We start from the raw sequence: 20,686 nt of genomic DNA, 5'->3' as shown, positions 1-20,686 counted from the left end.
TGACTCTCTGAGATCATGAAAGATCCCTGGCCATCTTGCGGAAGAGTAGGGGTGGTACCCCCATGTCCTGGCTAAAACTGCCCACTGTGGCCCTTTCAGATCTGGCCTCCTAATCACCCCCTATATCTAACTGGTGAATTCTCTCCTGGCCCTTCACCACCTTAGCTACTGTGTGGTGAGCATACTGGTGCAGAATGGCTGTCTTTGATCATCCAGGTGGGGGCTACACAGTGGTGGTGGTTGAAGTGGCTCCCCATTGGTTCTGTAAAGCAATTTGTGTCTTGAAAAGCACTATATAAGTCAGTCATTCATTCATTCGTTCATCTGTGTGACCACAAGGGAGACTTGAGACAGTCATCGCCAAAGCGGGCCATGCAATAGCCAGTAGGCTTAGATCTTCTGCGGTGGAAGGGTGTCTTCCTGCTGAGGCCTATGGTCAAAGCACAGCTTCTGCTCAGCCCCCCTAACTCTAGGAGACTTAACCAAACAGGCTTTTATTCTACATTTTAATGTAGACAGTGTTTGAATCTGAGGCATAAGCAGGTAGATCATTCTGTATGATCGGACCTCTGTATTACAGGGCTGACTTTAAAGTAAGAAGAGAAATGATTTGAAGTAAGTTCTAAGTCGTCTTGATATAAGTCCTTTCAAGGCTTTTGAAGTGAGAAGTAATATTTTATACTTTTCCTCTCAATTTGAAAAGCAGCAGGAGTTGGGAGGTCAGTATGGGACTAATGTTCACATTTTTAGTTAAAAAAGCTCTTGCAGCTGCTTCCTGAACCCCCTGGGGACTGTTCCGGAAAACACCTGGAACGGCATGGACCAGCGTGTCTGAATCGCTCAGAGATGGTATATTTCTCTGGAAGCTTGCAAAAAGAGAAGGACGTAAAGAATTTCTTATTTATGAATGGGAGGTTCTTCTCGGTTGTCAAACCGAAGTCTCCTGACTGTGGTATCCAGACAGGTTCAGCTTAAGATTCAGCTTAAGACGATGTGCCAGAATAATTTGATGTGCATGTTGTTCTGCAGATGCAGTAACAGCCGTCTTGTCATATCGGAGTTTGCCAGAAGGAAGTTCTGCTTCATCCGGTCCCTAATGTCCTTTACTCGGGTGTCAGCCTGCCTTAGTTCCTACTGTACCTTTGCCGCATTGTCAGGAGACCATTGAGGAGTTTGCCTTTGTAAGATGCATTTCCTCACACACTACCGGGGAAATGTCATTCCTGTCATGTAGAAAGCTTAGCTTGAAAAATGGCTGCATGGTGTTCAATTTCAGGATATAGTAGCGCCGTGTTGTTCAGCTCTCATTGATGTTTAACTTCTAAAATGTAGCCTGTGCTTTCTTGAAAGGGTCTGTTAATTTTTATTATGATATAATCAGATATATCTTGGCATCCTGTTACCAAGGAGGATTTATACGGCTGGATAGAAGGGATGAGATAAAAGGAAGCTTTTCATTTTATGCACTTTTTTCTTAACTAATGAAACATCCACAGTGGTGTTTTTTTTTTCTCTCTCTTTTCTTGCTCTTTGTTTTGGGAACATTTCCTGAGAGGGCGGCATGCAGCAGTGTCTCTCGCAGCGGTCACCGTCGCAGGTCCAATCGCATCGATAACTTTAAGCTCAGGGTTCCATGATAACTTTCCGCCGTCTCCCCTGGTCATAACAGAAGTTTGTCATCATCCACAGGTTACTTTCAAATCATGAGGAAATTTTTAAAGCAAGATTAAGGGATGGAAGGAAGGCCGTGAGCTTGTGAGATGATAATACGCAGCAACTCTTGCACCAGCGGGGAGGCTAAACTCAGCTTCTGTATTCGGCTGCCTGATTTGCGAGAGTCGCGTTCCCTGTGTCTTCCCCCTGCAGTCAGGCTCGTGATGTGCCCGTTTGAAGATGGGAGGCTCTATTGCGATGATCCCCAGAATTGATGGCAGGGGGCATTTTCCGTCTTTGTGCAGCTGGTTAGCCAGTCCCTGTGAGGCTCCCCTACCGCCGCGTGCGCTCGCACGGGCATGCTAAACCGGCAGCGTTCACATTTGCATAATATATTTTTAAAGAGCTTCTGAATAAGCGACCCGGAGCCAGCTCACGACAAGCCTGCCTCAAGGAGCCGCATACATTAATTGTCTCCGTCAGCTGAGCCAGGCAGCCAGCACTCAAGGACGGAGATGACAAAGATCACATTCAGCCAGCGTCCACAGAAAACCTGGAATGAATCGCACTTTGAGGCCTTTGTAGGGGACGCGTGGTTGTGCGAGGCACGGAGGGTAGCACTGGCCGGAAGAAGACCTCACCAAGACATCCCTGTCGGCCATGTTGGCTACATAACTGCGTCGGAAAGGTCTTCGTAAGCATCTCCCACCCATAAACGATGAAGGTGATATGTTCATGTCTTACTGAGCTTCCGGATTGGTAGGTCTGCTTTTCAAGTTTCTCACAAGCGAATGGCAAACGGGAAATATTCCTATGGGGTGATTGAAAGATTACTTCACAGCTGTCTGTGTTCAGTGACCCAAACAGAGTTGCAACTTTGGAAGTTTGCAAGGTCCAGATTCTCAGTGGTCTGAAATATTAAAGCACTAATTGGTTTACCATTAGTTTTTGTGTATGTTGTCTTGAACATTCAAGGCTATTATTGGTTCTGTCAGCCTCTTTCATTGTATATATCTGTTATCACATCTCTGAGAAGTTAAAATTTCTCTCTGTTGCTCTCTCCCATTGAAAAATGATTTCTACCACAAATAATTATTATGAAAAATTTTGATTTGGGTTCAATTTGTGTGTTTCAGTTAGAGAATACAGCAGAATACAACTGCTCATGATTTTGGGCAGGTGATATGGATGGCAGCCCAAATCAGACTTCACAATTTTATTGTAAACAAATATTTGTAAATGGGGGGGAAAAAAGTAAGATTTACTCAAAAATTAAATGAAGTTTGAATTTGGCATGAATGTACTAAACATTTAAATTGTGGGTGCAGGGATAGTTTTACATATTGTTTTTAAATCTGTGCCTAAAAAGAGGTTGGATAAGTGTGGAGAGACTCGTACAAGTGGGCAAATGTCAAACCTTTATTTTAATGGTACTTTTGTGTTGTCTGGCATTGCGGCCAAATTGCCTAAAGTATTGGTTGCACTTTTAAAGAGGTTAATGTGTTATCTGTTCCCAAGAGGAGAACACTGCTTTTATTTTATTCACTATAATTATAAGGAACATGGTTGAATTGTTATAAAAAAATACTTCAGAAAATAGGCATCGGAACTCGCATGTTTATACGTAAATTATCCTGATCATCTAAGAATGCAGCTCATCAACTGTGTTGCAGGGCGTTTGCATAAGATAGCAATGCTTTTATCTTGTGTGCATTCAAATTCTGTGGGATCTAAGGGTTTTGACAATAAGCGGAGTAAATTGCTTTTATTGAGGAGTTGTCATTGGCAGCTGTTTCCAGATCTTAGTCATAAGGCATGTCTGCAGTTGATGTCAGCCTCCTGTAGAAATTCAAAGGGTTTCTCATGCAAGTTGCCTAGTTGGCATCTATAAGCTGTGTGTGTGTGTGTGTGTGTGTGTGTGTGTGTGTGTGTGTGTGTGTGTGTGTGTGTGTGTGTGTGTGTGTGTGTGTGTGTGTGTGTGTGTGTGTGTGTGTCGGCTCCAAGCCCAGCGAACTATAATGAAAACATCGAGACGCGTGGAAAAAAAAAAAACCTGTACAATGTGGAGAAAACGGTGACCCATCAAAAAAAAAGTTGGGTCACCTTAAATTTACCGATGGGGGGGGGGGTTGCTGGCAACGGTTAAAACTGTCAAACTTCACCACACTGAAATTTTGGTCCAGGTTCATTAGATGGTAACATGCACTAAAAGAAAATTTGAGTCTCATGGGTTAAACCCTGACTTGTTTCTCTGCTCAAGTCTTTTTCTTTATTAGGAATTAGTTCTTATCTCCAGGTGCAGTTTATCTGTTGCAGTTGGGTTTGAATCCGGTTTTCATTGCTGGTTTCTCGGGACCGTACCCCCTAGGGCATGTGCTTTACTTAGCCTGGAAGTGGATCCCTGTGTGTTATGGTGACAGATGGCTTTTATGTATGGATAGTTAGGGCAGGCTGGCTGTATAAACCTCCTAGGCTCTCATGGCACTGAAGTGTACGGTCCAAGGCCGCAAACCTGCTGCTGTCGTCTGCTGACAGGGACGGAAAGGCCGCGGCTCCATCTTCGTATGGGCGTCCGGAAACGGAGGGCGGAGTCGAGACCATTGCTCCTGTGACGGCTACACCAACAGCATCTACACCATCTCCATCAGCAGCACAGCAGAGAGTGGGAAGAAGCCCTGGTACCTGGAAGAGTGCGCCTCCACCCTCACCACCACCTACAGCAGCGGCGAGAACTACGACCGGAAGATCGTGAGTTTTCCAAAGCGATGCTTCTTTTGCGAAGTCGATTCAACCAGGCCCCTCCTGGTAAATCCTGTTCAGGCTTAAGGAAATTACATCAGCGCCCAGTGGTTGTAACTGCTCAAATGTCAGCTGTTGTCTTACGACATGGTAAGAATTTGAAAAGAAGTTTCTAAATTAGTTTCAGACAATAGCAGCTCAAGGGTGAAATCCAGCAGTGTGGAACTTTACAGCCTCTAGCCATGTTCTTGCAGACATCTCTGCCTGGATTATAAGATTCCTGCATATTCTTGTAGTCCATGACCGTTTTAAAGTCATTTTCTATTTGCCTTTCACTGAATCTTTCCTCACATTATTAATGTATCACATCATAACACTTGTTGGGTTCCTGTTTTCATCACGTGCTGCAACATTTTGTAGGAGTGGCACTGATTTCCTTTATGTATTTAACTGGTAGAATATATGCTGCTTGAGATGCTAGTGGACTCTTCCAAAAGCAAAAGACTCGTCCAGAAGGTGGACGGACAGAACTGGCTCTCAGTGCCTTTCGCTGTGATGCTGGAGTGGGCATTGCCATGTACTGTAATGGAATGACAGGCAGTTTAGAGCTAATTAGAGCTAAATTTCCCAGGCAGGAGCAATTAGCATCTCCGATATTATCATTCTACTGTAATCGCTTTGAACTAGCAGAGCATTTTCCGTGTATTTCGTAAAATCCCAAGCATTTATCTACCCGGCCATTTAACCGTGTGAACGATGACCTATGCAGCCGGAGGCTCATATCCACTGTTTTTTTTTTATGAGACTCATTTAATGTCGGGGGGAAAACCTCCAGAGACCCGAGCAGCATTTCTCAGGGGAGACGGCAAATGCAGCTGCAGAGCACCTGCGGTTGGGGGAGATGAAGAACATGGAGGCTCGACTGCCCGTGAGCTCTCACCGCCGTTTCAGATAAGCAGAGCTGGCAGCACGAGTCGGCTTGCCTTTTGCTGCCCCCCCCCCCGCAGCGTTTATGGGGAGGCTCGAGTTCAGCACCACAGAAGTAGCAGTTCAATATAAAATCGGAGAAGTACAATTTCTGGTGCGTCAAGAACAACCTTAGAAGATGAGATGAACCTCCAAAAACTCTGGAAACATGTGGGGGGGGGGGGGGGGGGCAGCAAAAGGCAAGCCGACTCGTGCTGCCAGCTCTGCTTATCTGAAACGGCGGTGAGAGCTCACGGGCAGTCGAGCCTCCATGTTCTTCATCTCCCCCAACCGCAGGTGCTCTGCAGCTGCATTTGCCGTCTCCCCTGAGAAATGCTGCTCGCTCCCCCCCCCCCCCCCCCCTTTCATACGACCCCCAGCATGATTAAAAATGAGTTGCCCATTTCATTTTTAAAGAGTTTGTTTTTGTTATTAATTACGTGAACAGTTCATTTTTGAGCCAACTTTTTAACATACATTTAGTAGTACAGCAGCACAAGTGTTTATATATTTATAGATTTAAATTATGTATGTTAATGCAGCTCTTCTGCTGGTGATTTCCTAGCGTTAAAACGGCCTGACGTTTGGCTTTTTCCCCCAGAGGATTTGATGGTCCCTGCAAGAGGCCTCTCTGTTTGTTCTCACCCCTGTACTCTTTCTCTGCCTCCGCCTGCAGATCACGACGGACTTGCGGCAGCGCTGCACGGACAGTCACACGGGAACGTCTGCCTCGGCCCCCATGGCAGCTGGAATCATCGCCCTAGCCCTGGAAGCAAAGTGAGTCCCCTTCCCCGCCGGGTCTCCTCAAGGCCGCCGCGGATGTCACTGGCTCCTGAAGCCGCTCCCTTCAGGCCTGGGCAGCCAGTACCGCGCCGCCTGGTGACATACCACTGCATATGCAGCTCTTTGGACCTCGTCTTCCTCCTGCTTATTAAACAGGACGCTCATTTGGTAGCGCTGTTATATCGGGGATGTAGAGAAAGGTCATGACTATGGAGAAACCCCTTTCATTAGCATTTCATATTTGAAATATCGTTCAGCATAAGTGGACCTTTAATATCCTCAATGTGACAAGCTTTACTTTTATTGGAGTCTTTTCCCAGAAAAAAACAAAAGGAGGTTTTTGGGCTTCTTGAGAGAATATTTCACTAGCTGTGGCCCCTATAAAATCTCTGCCCTTGTACCAAAAATTCATCTTTTTTTGTCGCTTATCTTTAAGACCCATGAACAGCAGTTGGAATCACATGAACAATATCAGCATCGCTTTGTGAAAGGGTCTGGTTTTGTGGCTTGGCGGCTGTGTGGGACCATGTGGATAGGAGCACGGGGCCTCTGTCTGAGGAGACCAATGACATGCCTGTCAGGCTGCTGAAATGAGACCAGCTCTTTTCTCCCAAGAAGAGGGGGCTGGGTGAGGGGGGTGGGTGGTTGAGACAGAACACATGGTCCCCCCCCCATATCCAGCATTCTGCAGCTGAGCGGATGTCACGCTCTCAAACGTGGCCGCCGGGTGAATCCCTGCAAGGATTTTTATTAACCGATTCTGGTGTGACAGTGGTGTGCAAGACCAGATATGGGCAACCGGCTCCGTTTCCAAACTGCCACTTCCAGACATGCCGGCGTGGCTCGTTCCCGACCTGCATTCTGAAGGACTAAAGGACGTAGAATCTAAAAACTTTCTGGAGTCCTTGCTATAGATTGTATGGGTACAGAACATATCTTGGATTTCTCTACATATAGGGGCAAGGAGTTTTTAGACTAAAAATATCGGCTGTCTGAATAAAGATGCGCAAATGCACAAACACTGCACACAGCGTGGCATGATGGTTTATAGTGTAGTAGCTCTCAGAGGAAAAACCCATCGGCCTTCAGAAAATAATGAATTAGTGCACATATTAACAAGGTGGGAGCCCGTTTTCGTTGTGTTTGTTTTTAGAGTTTTTGTGACACCGGGCGGGAAACTAACAAGATGGGCGTGGTCCTGTGAGAGGGGAGGGGGATGAAGGGGCAGCCCGGGCCAGCCTCTGCACTATCACAGCTTTCTGAGTAAAGGGGGTGAATTCAGTGAGGGGGGGGGGGGGGCACGAATAACACACAGCCTGTGCCATCTGCCCAGGACCGAGCCAGCATGCAGCAGCAGGGCCAAGCAGAACATGAGGCTCGCTGTCAAAATAGACCCCCCCAGTCTCACACTGGCCAACAGTGGCCAATCCGTGCAGATTAACAGTCACACGCATGCAAAGTGATGATTGCACAGACACACACACACTCAGGTTTGTAATTATGTCTTTGTGGGGACTCTTCATTCCTACGGGGAAAACTCTAATCCCAACATGACAACTTAACCCCTAACCAGGCCTAACCATAAGTAACCAAACAAAATATTAGACTTTTGGACCTGAAAAATAGTCCCCACAACATCAGAATAACAAGTTTTTATCACATTGTGGGGGGCATTGTTTCCAGAATGTAATATAAACATAATACTCACTCACACTCACTCACTCACTCACTAACGTTTTATAGGTACGCATCTGTCCCCCTCACCCAAACGTCTCAGATCCAGATCAGCAAACTCGAACCCATCCTGAATTGTATCGAACAGGAGATCTTTCTAGCTTTCACTGATTATTTTTGCCAGCAATAATGCCCTTTAATATTACAGATTGCTAAGGTATGTTTGGGAAAAAAGAACCTTTGTATAACTTGAATAGTCAGTATGCACAAATTCACTCCATATGTTGTTTCTCAGAACTGGAAAGAGGTTGATTACTCCCTTAAAATGTGGAAATAAGACCAAAGAAGTTTATTTTGCTTGAGTCTCATATTCAGGATTAAGCAGTAACTGCGAAATTTGTCTGGATTCATTAGACCATCCCTCAGATTGGTTTTCTTTTCAAAGCTGACTTATAATCCAAGTTTATCCTGCCTGCATATCTGCTTTTCTCCCAATAACCTCTGCAATACGTAGATTGTTGTCTCAGAAGCTCTTAACTCTGCATCTGCTTTCACAGTTAAAAGGTCTTTTTATTTTTTATTTTCGTACTCCGGAGCTTCGCTTGGCACTGATCAGTCCCCGTTATTTCAGTGAGGAAGCAGCAGTCTGCCGGCCATTCAGAACTTCCCTAGAACGAGGTCCATCTCCCTTTTTATAAGAACCATTTCATGTCAACGACCAAACGGTTCACAGTTTTGAGAGCAGTTTGGAGAACTTTCTGTAACTTGGTAATCGATAATGGGATATACTCATACATGCACTCCTGGGATTCTGCTCACTATTCCCTGATTGGCTCATTGTTTTAAACTAATAATATGATATTTAGTTGGAGGAGCTGGAAATTGTCCACCATACCTCGGTTCCTGGGTTAGCTGCTTTTTATTATTTATTTGACTTCTTCTTCCCCCATCTATCACAGTCCCCTTCTAAGCTGGAGAGATGTTCAGCACATCATTGTGAAGACCTCTCGTGCTGGCCACCTGAGCGCACCTGACTGGAAGACCAATGCTGCTGGATACAATGGTAGGTTCTTCTAAACCAGAGGTGGGCAATCTTGTCTGCAAAGGACCGGTGTGTGTGTGTGTGTGTGTGTGTGGGTTTTCACTGCAACTCCCCAATTAGGTTACCAATTAGAGGACCGATTGGCTTCATCCTCCTCGCACCTGGGTTTGAACAGCTGATCTATAGGTTATCCCAAAAACCCATATACACACCAGCCCAATCTGGATAAGACTGGAAAACCCTGTTGTAAACGCTTGATGTCGTTTGACGTTGACATCTCTTAACCTTCTGATTTGTGTGTCTGCTACGTGCTGGATGCTTCACCCAGGTTAGGTTTCGGGCCTCTGATCTCTCTTTCCGCTCCGTGTGGTGCTGCTGCCAGTTGGGATGGATCCAGCGCTGCCTCCGTGTGAACACAGGGCAGGTTAGCGAGACGAGCTGGAGAGCACTCTATAGGGAGCGCTACGCTAACTGTGCTGGACTTCACGGGCCTGTGTTAGCGTAGCCTCACAGGAAGAGTGGCACTACTGATCCAAAAGCCTCGCATGGTGGGGATGCGGCTTCTACCCCCCCTCCCACTGCTGGCCGGCTCTGTCGGTCTTCCCCCGCGACTCTCCTTCTGAGGAAGCGGCTCGCTGTTGGCACTGGGCGGCGGTGTGTGGACTGAGCGGCAGCCAAGCCGCACTTCAGACCTGTCTGGACCTGATCCAGCAGCCTCCACTTTCGAGGGATAGAGAAAGAGAGAGAGATTAAGCAGGAGGTATTTGGGGGCTGGGTGTTCATATAGGGCCTCTGACAGGCACAGCAGAGAACGCCTGGCTTAATTACACTGGGAGTAAGACCTTTCACTCCATTATGCTTCTGTTACGTGTGGAAGAGGCCTTTTGGTGCCTGCCGCTTTACCAGACGGAGAACTTCCGATGGCCTCCGTGTCTGTCCTTCTCAAGATCTGAGATTTGTTCCTTTTCTGGTCTTTTCATTTCCTAACTGACCTGGTCCCTAGATAAACCGAAAACTTTGTAGAGGTTCTGCCACAGATGTGCTGTTCCTGTTTTTACTTTTAAGATATTTCTGTCTGTCTGTCTGCCTGCAACAGTGGGGAGGGTGTCCTGCTATGTGGAGCCCATTCCCAACACCTGGAGCAACTCTTTGAAGTGTAAACTACACAGACAGGCAGCTAAATAAACGGTGCCCTGAAATCGCCCCATATGGGGAGCAGAGCTGCAGCCTGTTACTCCCGGGGAGCAGTCAGCCTGCCGCGTTCCCTCTCTCCTTCCCCCCTCCCTCCCTGCACCTCTGCTCTCCCTAACCCTTCACTTGCGTGCCGCACTGCCGACGTGCTTCTCTGCTCGTGCTCTTCAGGTGCCTCGGCTTGCTGGGGAGCATCGGCATTCAGTGCCTCGTGTTTCTGCTTCTCTACCTACCATGGTCCCGATTCCATCAAAGCATTTGGCAAGTGACTGAACTCTATTGCCAGTTTGTGGACATGGTGTTAAACCCATCAACAGGCTTTGAGGAATCACAGCAGGATTCTAATTAATCAGATGACCCAGAACTTACAGTGTGTAGGAATGGCACCATTAATATTGCTAGTGATACTGAAGAAGATTTGAGTTAAATCGCATGAAGCTGGTGTGCAAATTATGAGAAGACATTTGTACCAGCCTACAGGGGATGGTTTCCCTTTGCCAGGTAACGCTCAGTAAATATCTGCTACTAAATCCGTGCTGGGTGGTCGGGCCCCGAGGACGAGGCAGCTGGTGCTCGGGTGGAGCTTGCTGACCTTTGCCTTCTCCTCTTCCCAGTCAGCCACCTGTACGGGTTCGGGCTCATGGACGCCGAGGCCATGGTGAAGGAGGCCGAGCGCTGGAGGCAGGTCCCCCCTCAGCACGTGTGTGTGGAGAGTGCTGACCGCCAGTTCAGGTATTCCTGCCGCCCCGAGGAAGAGCTTCCCAGAACCTTCCCTGAAACCTGTCAACGGTTTATTAAATCTCCTGTCATCCCAGCCTGCTGTTAATAAATCTAGAGTTTGTGATGTTGCGTTCCACCGTGGGTCAGTTTCGGCTTTGCCCTTTACCGTCCCCTGCACCTGAAGCATTCCCAGAATCCTCCTGGGTACCTGTGTTGCCGCTTATCGTGGATTTAATGAATCTTCTCACCCTTGTATGTTGTTACAATTCCGGAAATGAGTTTCCCTATATAAATGTATGGTATACATCAAGAATTATTACTGAACACAAAATTAGCTTCTGTCTGTCCCATTGCCCAGAGAGATCTCCATACATACCTCATGGGCTCACTTTTATTACAGAATGTCTTGCTGCTGGGATGAGTGTTTGCCTATTATATGTTGAGGGCTGTAATTTAACAGTGACACACACAAGCAACTAGTTTCAAATTTAGACACGCATTCAAGACTGGATGGTGGAGATTACTGTGTCCATGATTATATCGCATTGCATGTCAGCAAAGATTGTTGTCTGGCGTTTTAAAGGGTAAAATATACTTTTGGCATGTTTGCTAACGCTCAGGAACAGGTAATGTTTTAGGGTGAATTGCCTTTGTACTTTCAGATGCAAGTGTTTTTTTTTTTAATAAGTTGGTCTGAAATTTTATAAGTTGGTCGGAAATGATCTTAGGTGAAGCAGTTTTGTTTTGAATTCTTTGCTTGCCTTTTTTGTCTCTAGGTGCTGTTGACATTGTGTGTTGTTTGGAAGGACATTTAATTTAAATTGTCACACCAGTGAACCCTGGTGGCAAATGTCAACACTGGCTCTTAAAGCGCTAGCAACTTCTGTAGCGAGACGAAGGGTAATTTATAGCTGGGGATATAAATCATGGTGGAATGAAAATGTACACACACACAGGTACAGGACAGCGGGCCCTTGATGTCACACACACACACACACACACACAGGTACAGGACAGCGGGCCCTTGATGTCACACACACACACACACACACACACACACACACAGGTACAGGACAGCGGGCCCTTGATGTCACACACACACACACAGGTACAGGACAGTGGGCCTTTGGTGTCACACTGGGCTTGGGGCGTCTTGCCCCAGTAGCATGTTCTGTCCACTTGGAGTGTCGTGGTTAAGCCAGGTTCATTGGGATGACTGGTTCAAGCCAGTTCCACATGCACAGGTCTATACTGTAGGCGCACCAGAGCCTATAGTTTGGATGCCGGAATGTTCTTGCAGTCTTGCTGCTATGGGGGATCCCACCGGCCATGTCGTTCACAGGACCATCCGGCCGGAGCATGTGGTGAGGTCGGTGTACAAAGCCACTGGCTGCTCTGACAACCCCAACCACCACGTCATCTACCTGGAGCACGTGGTGGTACGAATCACCATAACCCACCCGCGCCGTGGGGACCTGTCAATCAACCTCACCTCCCCCTCCGGCACCAAGTCCCAGCTGCTGGCTAACAGGTAATGTTTACCCGCTTTGTCTCCCTCCTCCATCCAGGCTGCATGCGACGTCGCCCTCCCCGTCCCCTCTGATGAGGGCCAGTGGGGGCTGTTGGTCACAGCAGCTCCTGGCTTAAGAAGTCCCACATGCACTGGTCAGTTTTGGTCCTCCGCCACTCTAATTGTTTCTCAACTCGGCCCATAAAACCAAATGGGGGCTGTGAAAGTCACTAGGATATGTGGTGGGTTGCAGAGAGCATGCCTCTGCTCTAATTGGCTGGACCAATGCGCTGTGTTGGCATGTGGACCACAGCATTCATGTGTTTTTTGTTTTTTTTTTTTACTTGGAAGCTGTTCAACTAGTGTTGGGGAGGAGGAGTCTGAGGTACATACAGTATCAACCCTTCAGTGCACAGCGCCTGGCCTTTCACACATGCGTGTGGAAACGTGGAAGGATGCCAGGTCTAAAGGGGGCCGCCCTGCATACTGTGCCAGTTCCCTGGGGCTTCAGTGCATTTATCCTCACTTTTATAATTTGAGCGGAAAGAGGTTATGGTTTTGTTTTTTTGGTTTTTTTTGCGGGGGGGGGTGGGTGGTTAATTTAAAAAAACCTCCTTTTATCAGTATTATCATGAGCTCCTCAAAATTCCTAGAACTTAACGTTTGCGCTGGAGTCTTGCCCAGCGCTTATGGGGCAGCTGGCAGATTTGGATGACTGTAGCATGATGATATACATATTTCTTAATTTATTTTCCCCAGGATCCCGAAAAGATAAGACTCCACCTTTTCACGCAAAAGGCAGCGCGCACCCTGCTCTCACTCAGAGTAATCATAGCCAGATAGATCTCAGTGTTAGACCAGAGGTGTGATGACATCCTCAGTGGATGATTGGTCGAAGCTGTGTGGATATTCTCCATACTTCTCTGGCTTCCCTTGGAAAAGTTTGTTTCTGTCTCAGTTGCCTAGAATGCTGGGAATTGTGTGTTTTTACCTTCAGCTGTGCTGCGTAGGCCGTCTCAGGATCTGCGGTATTTTTGGTGCCTTGAGGGCACAGAGCTCCAGGACTGCCCTTGATATTTTTTAAAGTCAGCACCCAGGCCAAACCACGTGTGAAAAGAATTGCACAAGGTGTAATGATCGGCCATTTTGTTTAGCTGGGAGGCTGATAGACATGCGAATGAATGATGTAGGTCTTTGGGCCGTACGTGTCATAAAAGTGCATTTTCTCAAGTTTCACGTTCCTGTCTTCGCATCTAAGAATCAAGTTTGCTTCGTTTTTTCCCTTGCTCTCTCCTCTCCTGGCTTAGTTTGTTCGTGTATCCCTTTCCAGGTTGTTTGACCACTCCATGGAAGGCTTCAAGAACTGGGAATTCATGACCACTCATTGCTGGGGTGAGAAGGCAGCTGGGGATTGGGTGCTGGAGATTTATGACTCACCATCCCAACTGAGGAGCCAGAAAGTACCAGGTACTGAACCATTATATAAAAAAAAAAACACTACAAAACATATAAACTAAAATCAGAACTTCAGCAGTAGACAAGACCTTATATTGCATTGATTGCAATGATCTTTAAATTAATTTGCTTTTTGCTGTATTTACAAAAGTACAGGCAGGTAAGTGTGTATCATTTTCAACGCAATGCTCCAATGACCCAGAATCACCCACCACTCAAAGTACTACACCACAGTGTTGATGCAGTAATGACTTGCCACTATAATACAGAACAGCCTCTCTTGGCTGATACCAAGAAGGGTTAGTGGTACCAGCATGGAGTGGGATAGGGAGTAACTTATACATTTAATTAAAATGAGAGTCAGAAGGTAGAGATCAGCAGTTAACCCACCAGCGGGATATCTGAAGACCATTACCCACCAAATTCATATGTCAATGCACTACAGCCTGCTTAACAATATTAGGTTTAAGAATAGTAAAAGAACAATAATGCATTTAGCACGTTATATGCTGCGTCTTGCCATGTCATCAGATTTATTCTTCCTAAGACTGATGGTCATTCCTGCGGTGATATTCTCATCACCTGCAGGCAAACTAAAGGAATGGTCTCTGGTCCTCTATGGGACATCCGTCCACCCCTATTCCTCCCTCCGTTATGAGAAGACCCGCTCTGCTGAGCCCCCAACCGACTACGACCTGCCAGAAGAGTACAACGGTGAGCTGGCGTCTTGGGGCGGTAGGATCCTCTTTCTTGTTGTTCATCTTGTCGCGTAGGTTAAGCGTGTGTCAGCCACCATCTTGGCTCTCCGTATAATCATCCTCTAAGTGTTCCTTTTAAATCTACATTAAGGACTCTGTGTCCTACAGCAACAGAACCGAGCATCGTTCTCATGCTGGCAGTGATTTGCCATATTTAGTCATTTTCGGTAAAATCGCTCGCCATTCGCTAATTTTGCTGTGCATTGGTTTCTGCCAGGACTCTGTCACCCGGAGTGTAATGAGAATGGCTGCGAGGGCCCCGGACCTCATCAGTGCATCAACTGCTTGCACTACTTCCTCAAATTCAAGAACAACACCAGGTGAGAGGCAGCCTTAGGTTACTCTGTCAACACGTGTGTCTGCAGGGTTATGACACAACACACTTGTGGAAATCTTTGGGCATGTAACTGTAGCAAACCAGTTTTGTTAAGATTTTTGTATAAGGATGAGGGTTTATATTTTAAGAAGAAGCAACAGTGCACATCAAAGACAGTGGTGTTATGACCATTGTTATTGCTGTTGTATCCCACTGGGAATTAGATCCTGCGACTGGCATGGCTTTGAGATGTGGGAGTTTGGGAAGCAGAGCTCATTCTGTTACCCATTAGACCCGGGTTCCCCTTAGGCTAAAGCCCCGCATTTCCACATGGCTGTCTCCTTTCACCCGTTGACTGAGGGAATGTTGCTCGTCAGTCGCAACGCGCGTCTTCAAAGCCTGCATCTGCTGCGTCGGACCCCCTTTCAGGGCCCGAACGTGGGACTCATACGCGTGACTTGTTTCCAAAGCCCAGCCGCCAGGATCAAAGGCCGCAGTCACAAACAGATGCAAAAAGCCGGCCTCTCCCCTCTGTAACGGTGTAAGTCATTCCCTGGCCGGCCTGTTAAATCGTGGATGTGTGCCATGTAAGCCGTGCGTGAGTCACCAGCTTGGGTGTTTTTTGGGAGCCTTGCTGATTTTTATGGCTCTCCTTTAAAGCAAAAAAAAAAAAACCCAAAGTCACAATATTGAAGTAAAATTTCCAACCTCAGTCACAGTTGAACCCCTTTGCCCAGATCTCCAAGCGTGCGTGTGGGCCGGCTCTTCACGGGTGCCGGTGCAGGAGGTGCTGCCTGACAGGTGTAGCGGCTCGGCGCTCGGCACAGGGACCTCGCCGATAGATCCGCATCTCTGCCTTAGTGACGCCAGCTTGGCCCCGGGGCCCGAACGTGAGGTCGGCCTGTCAGAAGGCTGCCGTGCGGCTGTCAGGGCCCATCACTCGCAGCCGCGCTCCTTCGCCAAGGGGACAGATGGGCGGGTGGCATCCAAGAGGCTCTGGCCCGAGGCTGAGGCGGAAGCTCTGCGAAGGGGGGCGGAGGGAGGGGAGGGGAGCCTGGCAAGCGGGAGGTCAGCCAAGGGAGCTGCGGGAGGATCCGGGCCTCACGAGGCGCCTAGGGCCGGCCGCTCTCCATGGGGCGCGCGTAAACTGCACTCCGTAACAGGCCAGTGGTAGGTCCCACGGTGATCAGGGGAACGGGCCAGGAGGGGTCACCTGGAAGGTCAGATGGGGGGGGGGCATACTTCATTAAAAGGATGTTGGATGATGCCACTGATTGCAAGTTAACGCCCCCTTGGGGGATGGTAATAATGTTTATTAGGGCTGTGAATCGATTAAAAAAAATGAACCAACTAATTGCATGTTTTCTGTGATTAATCACAATTAATTGCACCTAATGTAAACATTTATTCATACTAACTGAATATTTTGATTTTAGCTCTGAATTCTGGGTCACCACCTAAACTATCCCATTGTTTACAACCAGGACAGATATTATTATAGGTCTCTGTTCAAATCTGTGCTCATGCTGTTCTCCCATTTGGGTAACGAAATACCTTATACATTAACGCGATCAAAGAAATAACATATTATGGCTTTAAAATTAACACAGTGCATCAATATCATAAATTTCCTTGCCCTGATTTTTATATTCCTGCACGATGTGCACATTACAGAACCTGCCAATGACCTGTTGGATTTGCCCCCCCCCCCCCCAGGATGTGCGTGTCCGAGTGTCCGTCCGGCTTCTTCCGTGATGATAAACGGCGCTGTAAGAAGTGCTACTCGCTGTGTGAGAAGTGTATGGGTGGCCGCAGTGACCAGTGCACGTCCTGCAAACCTGGGTACCACTTGAATGAGGGAACCAACAGCTGCGTATCCAGCTGTGCGGACGGATACTACCTCGATGACGGCAAGTGGATCCTTCCCCTTTACAACCCACCCATGGTCATGTGACATGGGGCGCAATGACCTCCTCCTCCTCCTCCAGCATATAATATACAGGTCTTTTGTTGTGTATGAAATGAAATACATGCAACTGGATGAAAAATGTGTTCCAGTATTGCCATGTGTTTCCTCACTTTGACGGCGCCTCCTCTTGGGTTACAGATGCAAACGTTTGCCGAAGGTGCAGCGAGAACTGTAGACGCTGCACTACTTCCACCATCTGCACAGAATGCAAACCAGGCTTGAGGTAAGGAGCCCGGCAGCCTTTTAAAGAGCCCCGACGACGCGCTGAGGCTCCAGTGGGACCCTGTTCGGAGAGAGGACGTCCATCAAATCAGGGCTCGCGTGTCGGGCACACAGGAGCTCAGAGGCTCTGACCCACATGGGGGACTGGATTGAGCGTTTTTCTGAGGAAGGTGCAGAAATCAAAATAAAAAATAAAAAAACTGCTCATTTTTGAGAGACTTGTGGCTGGAAGCACATGCTGTAACTGCTGCTTGTGTGAAAGCAGGCCGGCGCTGGCGCATGGCTGTAAGCACATGCTGTAACTGCTGCTTGTGTGAAAGCAGGCCGGCGCTGGCGCGTGGCTGGAAGCACATGCTGTAACTGCTGCTTGTGTGAAAGCAGGCCGGCGCTGGCGCGTGGCTGGAAGCACATGCTGTAACTGCTGCCTGTGTGAAAGCAGGCCGGCGCTGGCGCATGGCTGTAAGCACATGCTGTAACTGCTGCTTGTGTGAAAGCAGGCCGGCGCTGGCGCATGGCTGGAAGCACATGCTGTAACTGCTGCTTGTGTGAAAGCAGGCCGGCGCTGGCGCATGGCTGGAAGCACATGCTGTAACTGCTGCTTGTGTGAAAGCAGGCCGGCGCTGGCAGGTGGCTGGAAGCACATGCTGTAACTGCTGCTTGTGTGAAAGCAGGCCGGCGCTGTTGCGTGGCTGGAAGCACATGCTGTAACTGCTGCTTGTGTGAAAGCAGGCCGGCGCTGGCAGGTGGCTGGAAGCACATGCTGTAACTGCTGCTTGTGTGAAAGCAGGCCGGCGCTGGCGCGTGGCTGGAAGCACATGCTGTAACTGCTGCCTGTGTGAAAGTAGGCCTACCTTGTCCCTCCATTTTGGTTTTGGAAAGTTGAGTCCCAGTAGTAAGTAATTAAAATATTTACGGTTGAAAACAATAACCCCCTAACGAAAAGGAGTTAAAATAGTAACGTGGCTCAAGTACCCTGCTGTAAATAATTAACGAGTCGCCTTTGGTCATCGCTGACACGGCGCTGATCTTTTCGCGCTCTGCCCTGCATTCTGTCCTCTAGCCTGTGGCCATTTTCAGCCTTCATTTGTCGTCCCTCCCAACTCCCAGTCCCCCCCCCCATGACTCTAAATGTCACAACATACTGGAATTGACATTTATATTCCATCAGTGTGTGCACCTGCTTTGTGAGAATTACCCAGCCCCCTACTATGACCTTTCTCACTCTTCTCTTTTCCTGGGATGTCCATCTTCACATGTGTAATCTGTGCTTACTGACTGCATACTTTCGCTAGCCCCCCCCCCCCCCCCTGCCCGCTCCCGCTGCCTCAGAGGCACATTTTTGGCAGTCAGCCTCTGCTCAGCTGCTGTTGCTTATACGGCTCGTGCCGCATCCACGTGCTGCGGGCTCCCAGCCCGTCTGTGGGAGATCAGCATTTCCGGAGTTTTACCTGCTTCCTAACGGTTCCACTCCGGTTTTTCGGCACCCGAGCCGCAGCTGTTGCGGCGACCCTTCGCACGGAATGAGAACGGCCACCGAGATCGGCTGCAGGCGCTGCAGAATCACCCCAGCAGCTGAGGAAATGATTGTGGGCTTAACGTGATTTAATTCTGCATGGATTAAGTGCATTCCTAGTGGACGATTCAGATGAGGATGTGGGTTGTGCATGAAATCGTAAAACGGTTCGTCTAAATAGAAGGAGCTGAGAGGAGCCCAATTTTCATGTTTAATTAATGTGATGGTTTTGTGTTTACGAGACTTTGCAATGTTCCAGGAAGATAGGATGTCTGGAATATTAATATCTGAATGAAACTGATCACCTGAGACTGACTGGGTTACCTCGTTTATCAGTATTTGCTCTGTACCTTTTTGTTTTGTTTTCACTAGTCACTTATGCAAAACATTTTTGAAAATTCTCAGAGTTAATGGTTGTTAAAATGACATTGTTGAAGGAGTTTATTTTTTCGTCTGGAATAGATCCCGTCAGTACTGACTCACTCTCTCTCTCAGCCTTCAGGGTAATAGGTGCCTAATGAGCTGTGAAGCTGGCAGTTACTATAACGGCCACCGGAGGACGTGCGAACCCTGCCACCGAGCCTGTGCTACCTGTGCAGGTGAGCTGGGGCTGCAGGCTTATCTGGGAGGGTGGAGCCCCATTTCCCCAATCGCCCCTGCCCTTAGGTAGCCAAGCTCTTTGCCTGGCAGATGATGTGTCCATACGGCACAGAGGCTTGGTCTCCTCTCACAGGCTTGGCTGAGGAGAGCTTGGCATCGGTCTGATCTCGTTTAGGGCCGACTCATTCATGTATGTGCACATGTCCCTCAATCTTCCACAGGCACTGGCATAGAGGCGTGCACCAAATGTGCCAGTAACTACTTCGTCGAAGAGTGGAGATGTGTGTCCGCCTGCAGCGTCGGCTTCTACCTGGCCGAGCAGACCTCGGAAAACGTCGAGGCGCAGAAGGCCTGCAGGAAGTGCGTGAGACTGCATCAGCACCCACAGGAGCATTAGATTCGAAGGGTTGCAGTGGCTGCACAAACTGCTGCACGCTGCGCAGATTCTCCAGGCAGGCCGGTGCACTTGTAACTTGACCTGAAAGACCTAGATTATGCCCGTGCGGGCAGGCCGCTTACAGAGCGGTGCCATGAATTGAGTCCAGATGGACGGTCCCAGATGATGCTGACGTCAGTGATGGAGTCTACCGATGTGTGAATGTTCCATGCGGCCTAGAGCAGACCACACAGATTGCATAGCGCTCATGTTTGCACACTGTAGATGCCGACTTGCTGTCCTGGTCTTAAAAGACACAGGCTTACAGTATAACTGATGTTAGCCCCTCCTGGCAGTTGGCCCAGTATACAGAACCAGTGTGGCCAAGCTGTCCAGCCCATTAAAAAAGCCCAAGTTCATGCAGTAGAAATGCGCTGCTGAACTGCTGAATGAATCACTGTGCATGATGAAAGAACATCTGCATTCCAGAGATTCAGGCAAGAATTATAGTGTAAGGAAAATAAAGTGATTCATTTAGGCAGCCGTCTGATCCCCTGACTGATCATACCCGCCTTACATGTTCCTCGTCCAGGTGTGACTCCAGCTGCTACACCTGCTCCGGCCCGGGGGACAGGAACTGCACGTCCTGTGTCAACGGCTATAACCTGGAGAGGGGAGTCTGCGCCGTCAGCACCATCTGCAAAGATGGTGAGCATGACCCTCGCCGGTTCCAGGTGGCTCTAGCCCCCAGACGTGATTAACTCGTGCTGCATGCGAGTTGGCTTTTCAACATGCTTCTGAGGTTGCCTGCGATCAATTTGGATGTGAGGTTCTGGCACACGGGTGTGATATAGAGAAGTGACTCAATGGTATCCCAGTTAATTAATCAATATCAAGTTAATGATTGATTGAGTATGTAGCTTTGACTCTTTTACTGCATCTCAACCCAGATACCTTTACAGGTTGAGGGGAACGTGAAAGAGTGCAGGGTGATTTGTACCTTTTCCATCTCAACACAGCATATCTCAACAATGGTGGGGGAAAAGGCATTGGATTATATTCTTATTATGCTTGTTTTAGTTATTTTGGACAATCTGGGCTTTAGCTGGCTTACAGACTTAAGAAAACTGAGAACAGTTGCATAAATGCAGCATGGATGTAGGATTGGATCATTCCTTTGTATACTTCTGGGATTCCTA

General features: G+C 48.1%; 1 protein-coding gene across 6 annotated transcripts in view; it reads left to right on the top strand.

Moving 5' to 3' along the window:
• The window catches only part of pcsk5b (proprotein convertase subtilisin/kexin type 5b), a 75,313-nt gene that overhangs the window by 29,266 nt on the left and 25,361 nt on the right, over nucleotides 1-20,686 (top strand). For 4 of the 6 annotated variants that reach the window (XM_072708100.1, XM_072708098.1, XM_072708102.1 and 1 more), the window contains exons 8-20: nucleotides 4,189-4,401; nucleotides 6,035-6,135; nucleotides 8,775-8,878; nucleotides 10,663-10,780; nucleotides 12,111-12,299; nucleotides 13,609-13,745; nucleotides 14,322-14,468; nucleotides 14,709-14,811; nucleotides 16,524-16,717; nucleotides 16,915-16,999; nucleotides 19,007-19,110; nucleotides 19,333-19,471; nucleotides 20,080-20,195. In XM_072708100.1, the coding sequence (XP_072564201.1) occupies nucleotides 4,189-4,401; nucleotides 6,035-6,135; nucleotides 8,775-8,878; nucleotides 10,663-10,780; nucleotides 12,111-12,299; nucleotides 13,609-13,745; nucleotides 14,322-14,468; nucleotides 14,709-14,811; nucleotides 16,524-16,717; nucleotides 16,915-16,999; nucleotides 19,007-19,110; nucleotides 19,333-19,471; nucleotides 20,080-20,195 (1,750 nt within the window). The remainder of the gene's footprint in view (nucleotides 1-4,188; nucleotides 4,402-6,034; nucleotides 6,136-8,774; nucleotides 8,879-10,662; nucleotides 10,781-12,110; nucleotides 12,300-13,608; nucleotides 13,746-14,321; nucleotides 14,469-14,708; nucleotides 14,812-16,523; nucleotides 16,718-16,914; nucleotides 17,000-19,006; nucleotides 19,111-19,332; nucleotides 19,472-20,079; nucleotides 20,196-20,686) is intronic. The other 2 variants (XM_072708099.1, XM_072708103.1) reach the window with 1 other exon arrangement.

Source organism: Paramormyrops kingsleyae, chromosome 2 (assembly GCF_048594095.1).
Source record: "Paramormyrops kingsleyae isolate MSU_618 chromosome 2, PKINGS_0.4, whole genome shotgun sequence".
In the NCBI taxonomy this organism is placed as follows: Eukaryota; Metazoa; Chordata; class Actinopteri; order Osteoglossiformes; family Mormyridae; genus Paramormyrops; species Paramormyrops kingsleyae.
Note: the sequence above shows the minus strand (reverse complement) of the source record. Positions and strands in the feature narration are given on the sequence as shown.